This window comes from Pelodiscus sinensis, chromosome 1 (genome assembly GCF_049634645.1).
Source record: "Pelodiscus sinensis isolate JC-2024 chromosome 1, ASM4963464v1, whole genome shotgun sequence".
NCBI lineage: Eukaryota > Metazoa > Chordata > Testudines > Trionychidae > Pelodiscus > Pelodiscus sinensis.
This window is the reverse complement of record NC_134711.1, coordinates 162,834,638-162,844,367: the sequence shown is the minus strand read 5'-3', so window position 1 is coordinate 162,844,367 and position 9,730 is coordinate 162,834,638. Positions and strand designations below refer to the sequence as shown.

At 47.3% G+C, this 9,730-nt stretch overlaps 1 protein-coding gene across 5 annotated transcripts in view; it reads right to left on the bottom strand.

Annotated features, from left to right (window-relative positions):
- Nucleotides 1–1,230: 1,230 nt before the first annotated feature.
- The window catches only part of IGSF3 (immunoglobulin superfamily member 3), a 152,699-nt gene continuing 144,199 nt past the window's right edge, over nt 1,231–9,730 (bottom strand). For 4 of the 5 annotated variants that reach the window (XM_075909263.1, XM_075909248.1, XM_075909275.1 and 1 more), the window contains 2 exons: nt 7,563–7,994; nt 1,231–4,601 (listed from right to left, as the gene is read on the bottom strand). In XM_075909263.1, coding sequence (XP_075765378.1) covers nt 4,351–4,601; nt 7,563–7,994 — 683 coding nt within the window. In that variant the 3' untranslated portion in view covers nt 1,231–4,350. Of the gene's footprint in view, nt 4,602–5,225; nt 5,705–7,562; nt 7,995–9,730 lie in introns of those variants that run through there. The other variant, XM_075909271.1, reaches the window with a different exon arrangement.

Below are 9,730 nucleotides of genomic sequence, written 5' to 3'. Positions count from 1 at the left end.
TTTATCAGTCAGGTAACCTGGACCTCAATTCCCCCCCAAGCCTAAGGGCCCTCCCCAAAGAATCTGAAGGGACATAAGTAGGCTGGAAAAACCTAGGATTTCGTTACCCCCCTCCCCTTTTTTTAAAAGAAATAAAAGGCTTTGTTAAGCCTTTTGTGATTTTTTTTTAAACCAAAAAATGTTAAGCTTTGTTGCAGTCAGAAATTAAAAAAACATTCTAACCTCCCACCCTAAACCCCACCTTTATTCACTGTAAAAACAAATGGGTAGTTGTTGCCAACAAAATAAAATTAAAAACCAGCATAGCTGAAAACCAAAACCTCTCACCATTTTTTTCAGAATGTGTCATTTTGGTTAAAGACATTTCTGACCAAATGCATGCATGTGGCTGCTCCATCTTTTTAAATTAAAAAAACAAAAACAGAAACTGCTCTAACCCTGATTGTTTTAGGAGAAAATAACTACCAGGACCATGGTGTAGATTTCATTGGGCACATCCACAGTGTTCAAGGAGTAAGCAGGTTTCCAAAGCCACATTGGCAGCACCCAGACTGCACAAACAGATAAGGCATAGAACTCTGACCTGGTTTTCTGAGGCACACACAGAATTGCAGTGTAAACCGCAGACCAGTCCCCCTGCACTTCAGTTGCCACCAACTTTTTGAGCGGCTGAGGGAGGCCCAACAAGGCTGATCAGTCTTCATGCTTTTATAGGGACATTACCAATATTTGGAGGTTTTTTTTTTGTATAGGCCCCAATCACCCCTAACTCCCTGTCCTAATTTTTCACACTTGTTGTCTGAGGGAGAGGAGAGGAATTTGCATTTGTGCAAACTCCTGAAAAATATGATCCTTATTTTCACCATCCTTAAAAGAGGGGTGTTGACAGGGTAACTTTACAGAAATTTGGCCAGATCCTTGAACTGTCAATAAAATGGTTTTAAAACTAAGGTGCCACCCATGTCCTTTCAGAGCATGCATGCAAATGGAGAACCAGGAGCACAAGACCAAGGAAGTGGGTGACTTCTTCATGTTTCAAACTTGCAACTGTAGGAATGTGTTATAAGGCAACTTCTGTATTAACCAACTCTCTGAGCAAGCCATGGCAAGTTATTATGCCACATCACAGTGACCCAGAATGAGAGCACAGATGTGTCAGCAGAAAACCTAAAACCAGTATGTAATAAGCTGGAAGTGAGCAGCTCTAGAAAGCTCTCTGAAGTCAATATAAACCTTTCCTCTGACCCCATTATAACTGTCAGCCTCTTGGTTGCTTATTTACATACTTTCCACACCCCTAATCTCTGCCAGTTGCATGGTTAGAATCCAAAGGCCTGATTACATCTCAATTTGACACACCAACTAATCTCAGATGCCATTTGGAAGCTACCTCTGGGCTGGCAGCGCATGAGCATGCGTGTAAACGTGAGGGGAAAAAAGCATGTTGAAAGCTCGTATCACATAAAACCAGCAACAAGCATTAATCACAGTTTCAACACAGTTTACTACAGCTCTCGGATGTGTTGTATAAAACAAGTTTAGTGCAACATAGTACAAAGCTCTTTAAAAAAAAATTCCAAACAGTTTTCCACATCATGCATGGACAGGTTTTTCTCTTTGCTTCTTGGCTCATTACAGGAAGTTAAAGCAGAAAAAAGATTGTTTGAAAAACTTCATGATAAAACTTGCCACAGCGAAGTCTCGTTTATAAAAAAAAGTGAGGCTGGGCAATATGTTGCCAGCTAACTTGATAAGTCATATTCCCAATAAATTGTGTAACCACAAACGCTGCTTAGAGGGAAATCCCATCTTACAACCCTCATGAATGCATCTGCTGAAGAGCAATGCTGCGGAAGGGAATGTTTCTGGCCACTGGAGGTCACTGTGGAATAGCTTTGCTGGGAAAAGGGAAGCAATGCCAGTCAAAGGGTGTAGAGGCTACTGGGTCAATACAGCAGATTTTCAGCGCATAGATGAGGAATAATGTTCTTCTCTTAGGGCAGGAAAGGCTCCTGTTGCTGTCTTTTTTTCCTTTTAAAACTGAAATGAGTTGCACTTCCTGCCCTGAACCAGTACGTACAGGAGATTTTACATTTATGAAACAATACTCACTGGCTTTACGGCTACTTTGTTTTGGTTGGTTCTTTATTTCCATTCACTTTTCAGTCCTCTCTTCTGAGCAGACCCTCAGTATATCATCAAAAGGGGAGGAGTGCATAAGTGGATATTAGAGAGCAATATTCTACACATGGGGGCTGTAACAATTTGATGGAGGGAGACTTTGAGAAGGTCGGAGTGAAATGGAACACAGCAAATGCCTCTCCCGTAAAGAAAGGCATGTCTTAAAACTAACGTGAGGTGGACTCGAGTGAGATTTTTATGCACATGTATGTAGTATAGACACCCCCGCACCCATCCCTCCCTGATCTATGGAGAGATTACAGAGTGTAAGACTTCTGTGTGGGTTCTTCACCTGCGATGAAACATCAGAGCATCATGGTTTAACCTATTAGTCCTGTAGAGTTCTCTGAGCAGGGCTGCTCTACAATGGACCTGCTAGATTCTTCTCTCTTGAGGAAAGAGAGTCCTATTGGGTTGGAGAGGACAAAGACTGCAGGAATGGCCCCTCACCAGCAAAAAGGGGGTGGGGAAACAGGATGTGCAGTATTGCCCCACTCGGATTCAGCCATTCCACAAAAGATAAATAGCCAGGTTTGCCAGGAAGCCATTAAGGAAGACACTGAAAGGCCATTTTCGGCCATCATTCCACCCCTTCCCCCCGACACGTGCCGAGAGCATGCTAGAGAGGAGGTGGTTTCTGACACTGGATATGCCAGGGGTACTTGGCTTACTGAGTAATGGACTTTGGGTGCTCCAATTATACCGAGCCCCAATTTGATTTTTAACAGCCGTATCTTTCACAGAAAGAACAGCACTTACTGTCCCAGCACTTGCTTACAATAAAGATCAGGTGACTCTAGGGGGTTGTGGGGAAAAGGGTCGTTTTCCTGGAGAAATAAAGCCAAAATAACAGAAAATGGCACACAAACAAGAGACAAGGGAGAAGATTCATTTCTCTCCAAAGGGCACAGACACACCAGGGGAGCAAAATCCCTGCTGCAGCCTCCTTGGTCTGGTTTCAGCTCACATTGGTAATTAGTGCAAGTCACTGGGAAAAGCAATGAAACCTGGTCATTAATTCCATGCTCCGATTGCCCAGTGTGGCTGTATCCTACCACCCTTGCAGAACCATTCAAATATAATCAATTTCAGTCAGTGGAGCCTCCCCTTCCCCTGTTTCCTTGAAGTCATTACTTTGGTCACGCTAGCGAGGTTGGATCCAGCCGGTTGGTGCGGTGTGACAGGAGCACGCAGGCAGCCCAGTCTTACTCTTGCCACGTCAGAGACCGCGGGATCAAGGATTAGCAAAACCAGGAGGGGAGGCTTTTTGTTCTTGGTAAGCTCGACGGTCTGGGAAGCCTTCTCTTGCTAGCAGCAGGCCCCGAGTGCTCCATGCCTCCCAGGTGCGCACATAGCCCCTGGCAGCAAACCAGGCTGCTTCGGTCTTGACTGCAAGTGGCCTGAGCACTCAATCCTGTCTGAGGACAAGAGCACATCTCCAGCTGAAGACACACACACACACACACACACACACACACACACACACACACACACACACACACACACACACACACACACACACACACACACATGAAATCCTCAAAGAAAGGAGAAACATTTGGGGTGCAGAAGTGGATACGCCAGCCTCGTCTTTGAGACAGACCTTGCCAAAACTCACCCACCGTCCAGATGCAGGGCCGGTCCTGTTCACTTCAGGATAGTGAGCAGCTGTCTCAGTTCACCTTCGGGAAAGATTTTGTTCACAACAACATGAAGTCCAAGAAAGGCAAACAAAATCTACGCCAGGAAATGAATACATGTATTCCAAAAAGAGCCCCAGGACTCCCAAACCAGAGCACTGGGTGAAACTCCTTGGGGAGCTGTTCACTGTGTGACAGGGAAGGGAACACTACAGTTTTGGGGTAACAAAAGCTTAGCCCAAAGGATAACAATAACTGAGAACAAAATAAACCCAAGAGGAAAATCCACTATGTACAGCAAGCACATGAACTGTCTGTCCATCTCTGGACTAGCTGTGTTATTGCAGGTGCTTGAGAAAGACTCAAACCCTCCAATCCCCAGAGATAGGGACCTCTGAATGGCTCAGCCATGGAGCCGAAGAACAGATGTTGAAACAACTAAACAAGAACATCAAAACCGTTCCGTTCCTTTGGGTTCCAGGTGTGTTTTTTCTCTCTCTCTTTGCAGGTCCCTCTGGGCCTCTTCCCTTTAGTCTATTGTTCCTGGGTGGATGCTGAGGACTGGCGGCTCCAGGCAGGTGGGAGAGTAGTTGAGGTGTGGCTCTTTGATCCACAACAAAGGGACCCCATTTTTCCCCTCTGAGTTCTTGCTGGAGTTCCTGCTCTTGAATCGTACCAGGAGGATGGTGATGATTAGGATGCCGAAGATGGGGAAGGGGTAGAAGAACACAAAGTAGAAGAGGGCATCGTTGGAGCAGATGATGGACTGCAGAGTGGAGCCTGAAAGCAGAGACAAGGGGGAAACCCCCCCCAAAACACTGAGTAATGAACCGCAGCCATTCTCACTACTAGCCAGAGAGCTGCCAAAGAGATGGGGAGGCATCAATGTCTGAGTGGCTATTCAAATTTCTCCCTCCCCACAAGGATGCTCTTTCCCTAGAGTAAATCTCAGCTGGGGTTTAGTTTTTTGCAGTAAGGAGTAAGGGGGACAGCAGCCTGTTGAGTACAAAGAACATGAGCCTAAAATAAAGGAGTAAATGTCAGGAATAGAAAATAAGGCCATATCCCCATCATTGGGAGCCTTCTGGGCTGACCACAACAAGGCTGCATCAACTGTTTATGACATGACCCTCCCTTGAGAGTGGTATAGCTGCAATGCGTAGTAGAAGTGGGACCTCAAGTGTGGTCTGTAACAGGGCATGAGGGTTCCCCAGGACTGTAGCTCAGATACAGAACACATGGGGTCTTGTCTACACTACATGTTTGAAACTAGTCTCTCAACTTTGTAGAGCAGAGGACTCATTTGTCTTTCACCCATACAGGCAGTCCCCGACTTACATACAGATTCAACTTAAGAACAAACCTACAGTCCCTATCTTGTACGTAACCCGGGGACTGCCTGTATATTGGTCTAAGCAGCGGAGCAGTCACTGAGTGAATGGAGTATATGGTGCTGGGAATTTGGGGGCAGGAATAAAGCAGTAGTGCCAACTTCAATCATTCATCATAAATCAGCTATCAAAAAGTCATGAGGTTTTCAAAATTACATATCTGATGTGTTTATTTGCCTGCAGTGTCTCAGGCGTCAGGACGAGGCCAGGCCATATTTTACTCCTGTGCTGTGACCATTCAAATCCAGAACCTTATTTTTTAATGAAATCCAAGATTCTCACTTAGTCCCATGATTCTGGGATCTGGGGCTCTAAGAAAAAACACCAAGTATTGCCAGACTTGGCAACACCAAGCAACAGCTCCAGGAAAGCGTCCCCTTTTATTCTGTTCTCCAGGACGAAGCAGCTGAAGCTTGGAGCTTTCATCAGAAGAACTCGTACTGCGTTAGCGGAGCATGAACAGCCTCTGAGTTTGTGGACGGTGGGGTTTGGCTGAAACGAGACAACGGTAGCTCTGCTCTCTCCATGCGGCAATCCCAAAGGCTGCACTGCTCCCTGACCGGCTCAGATCCTGCTCTACCACCCGTTCTGAACGCAGTTTCCGTTTAAAGGGACAGAGCAATACAAAAACCCTATTAATGGAGGTTGCTTCTATGAGTCATACCTAGGGCTGCCTGCACTGCTTTGTCTTCCATGGCAAGGAGGGATGATGGGATAATATGCAGACACAGCACAGCACACAGTCTATCTGGCTCACACAATAACTAGTCTGGTATTCTTAGCTCTCAGGCAGCTGCATGATTTGGTGCTGGGGTGAGGGGTGATTTACCCAGAGCAGATTTTAGGGTATATTTATGTATATCTCATGTATTCCATGGACTGGTGACAGCAATCCTGCTCGGGGGAAACAGAGGGGTTGGGGTTAAATATGGTTTAATGTCTCTTATTTAAGGAGACAGACATGAACTCTTCAGACCCTGGTCTCTGTCCCATCCACCATCTTCATAAGTCAAGTGGCACCTTGTTTATTTCCCACTGCACTGGGAATGGAAAGAGCGGAGTGGCTCACAAGCAGCACGAGTGCCTAATATGCAGACTAACTCATGCTTCCACCTCTGCGATCCATTCCCAGCTTTCCAATGGGTGTGCCAATAGTGCCTCCCTGCATCGCACACTCTGAAAGGGAGGGATAGCGCCAACTAAGATTCCCCATCCTTAGCTCCAGAATGGGCTCGCGCTAGGAAAGCCAGCAGGGAAACCAGAAAGGGATAGCTGGTGTGTTCAAAATGCCCCAGGATGGCAAGAGAACTGGCAGCAGTTCCTAGCCCTGCAAACCCCCCAGCATTGGCAGCCAAAGCCAGCCTGCACGGTCTTTCTCCTTCCCAGCCTGTGCGCTGGGAAACAAAACTAGGAGTGCTGGAGAGTTCAGCCCAGCACAGACAAAGGCCCTCACAACAGAAGGCGACTAGCATAAGAGGCAAGCAGCAGATGCACCAAACTCCTCACAAGTTCCCAGCAAACCAGCCAGGCACAAGCGTCTCCCCATGCAGAAGGCCTCTCGCTGGGCAGCTGACCCGTAGGATGCTGGATTTCATGCTGATGCAGAGACCATAGCTTGTCTCCACTGCAGGTGCCTGGGTCACTAGAGTTTGAGGAAGTGTCTCACCCTAACTTCGTAGAGACATTAAGCCCTGTCACAAAGCCAGACACCTCAATGAATGGCTTCTGGCTGTCGCTCCTCAGGGATGCGGGAGGACATGCTGGCCAGTGACAGACATCACACTCCCAGCACTGCACTACCTGGCTTTTAATCATGTTTCTGTCGGCTTCGCTTGCCAGCGACTACAGAACTGGTGAAAGGGGCCAGGGGCTGGGCATGCTGGTGAGCAAGCCCCTTCTTTCCCACTGGAAAGCCACAGCATTAGCCATGTCAACTGCACTGGTGCCTCCACCTGCCTCATCCTTCACTTGTAGGAGCCTCTTCAAGGTAGGCCAGGACAAGTCAGTCTCCACGGCCCATTCAATCCGTGGCCTTTCTGCCTTGATTAAGAAGAGGGGCAGTTGCTGTTAACTATGCCAAGCGTGTTATCATGGTGGACACGTACCCAATAGGCTCAAACCCACCAACTATTGACTCAAGGGACACCAGACTTCCGGTCACTCCCCATTTGAATCTATGACAGAGGCAAAAGGCTCCATTGTCCCATTATTAATCCCCTGCCATGATCCCAGGAAGGGCTTGGGAGAGCTTAGATACATGAACATCTATTTCTCCGCACTGTCCCATGTCTGAGTCTCCGCAGTGACCCGTGCCCCTCCTCCCCGCTGGAGCCGTCTGACATTTTCTCACCTGTGTCCTGCACGTGAATAGTGACTGTGCCGGACTCCTCCTCAGCCAGCCGGTACCACGCCCCCTTGGGGTCAGGCAGCCACTCCTCCACGCGACACGAGTAGTTGCCAGCATCAGCAGCGCCTGCCTGCAGCACGGTCAGTCGGTAGTGCGCAGAGGAGAGCCTCTGGAAGCGCAGCCTGCCTTCAAAGCGACCTGCCTCTTGGCCAAACACTGCATCCGGGCCCACGCTTAGCAGAGCCTCCCTCTCTTCCTCTTCCTCCGTGCCACGGCTAGCGAGGCCTCCTCCCTCTTTCGTCCTCAGGTTGTACCAAGTCACAGCGAAGCGGGACTCTTGGCTGGAGCGGGACAGAATGTTGCAGTCCAGTGGGAAGGGCTCCTTCTCTAGCACTGTGAGGTTGGAGATGGCGGTATCCACCTGCAAGGTGGGATCTGACAGTTCAGAGGCACTTGTTAATAAAAGGGGAGAGAAAAATAGCACACACACTGGCTGAAAGAGCTACCCCTTCCCAGCCCAGATGTACAGCCATAGCCCTTATATAGCACAGCCTCCAGGCTAAACACAGCCAATCCATGGCCACAGTGCTATTTGTGGCAATCCTGTGAAAACATCCCCAGCATACAATGCTCCAGCTTGAACAGATGGTGAAAAGGGAACTTCCCTACAGCACAGTTATGCCCTCTGTGTGCTACTTGGACAGATTCAGACAGCAACCTTTCAGTAAGAAGTGTGCATGTGCATATAGAGTCACACAGAGAATTTTACAACATCATAATTAGTTTAGGATGCCTAAAAATATATACAACTCCAGAAGTTATAGTTCTATATTCACCCTCATGGTATGTGTGAAAGAATAATTCTGCTCCATCATTAGTGTTATAAATAATCTTACACGATAAGCCTAATTTTTATTCTTGAGCTCTAAAATTTACAAACACCATCATCATATATTGTTTTCAATACAGACAAGTCTGATCTGGGATTAACATTCTTTTTTTCTGAAAAAGCACAAAGTTAATGGACAATGGGTTCCTATATCGTGAGACTCCCGCAAAGAAGGAGTTAAATACAGTTCCAAGATTCTCAAGATTGGGGGAGGGGGGGGGAGGCTGTTTGCTACAAAGAGGGGAACCCCCTCCCCCCCCCCCCACACACACACAAGGTTCAACTCTCTTCACTAAGATGCAGGCCCCAGGACCTACAATTAGTCGATCAACATCTGATTTCAAGAGCAATTAACATTTGATTTCATAACATCGTCAGGAAACATGGACTCTGGAGAACCTACCGCAGCACCTCAAAGAGATGCTGGAGATCTGTGCTTCCATTTAAAGAGTTCAGAATGCAACTTCCAGCCTTTTTCTTTGCACATACACTGAATTTAGACTGCTACCCACGGCAAGGGAATTTGTCGATAGAAAAACAATTTTTCCTCAAAAAACTTAGCAGCAGGTTCTCCATGCAGATCTCAGCAGGTCCAAAGGAAATAGGGGACTTCTCCTCTGATCTCCTCACACCCTTAAGTCTCGCTCAACTTTTCTATCCTCTAGAAGAAAAGTGCTGCTCCCTTGTAGACCTCAGGAAGCTATTTTGGCTGGCTCTTAGGGCTATTTTTTGATCATTTTGGGGTGGGGAAACCTATTAAAAGCTGTGTGGGCATCTTCATGGAATCTACCAAGGTCAGCAAGGGGACCGTAGGAGCCCTGATGGCCAGCCCAAGGCTCATGGGAGTCAGCGAAGTTTCAGATTCTGCCTAAAGTTGGTGGAAGAGGGAAGAATATCTCCACTCCCTATGATCCCCTCTACGGACAATGGTGAACAGCTGAAGTAGGAGGGACTTTCCCCCTTTATTCTACCAACTCGCAAAGCCTTCTAGAATCTGTATTTCCCTCACCCCACTTCCTGCAGACATTAAGCAGTCAATGGGAATGTGGCTCTCCTCTTACAACTCTTGACAGCAATCTCCTACCCTGAGAGTCTAAAGAGGTTCACAGAAGTCAGACTATTTCTGTGTCCTTGAAGTCTGTAGATTCAGAACTTTTCTTGGAAGGATAGCAGGCAACTAACAGGATTCCTTCCTTTGGGCCTCCTAAGCATTGCTGGATCAGAGCTCTTTAGATTTGCAGGAACAGGGCACCTTTTTAGCGGTTCTTGAGTTTTTCAGATG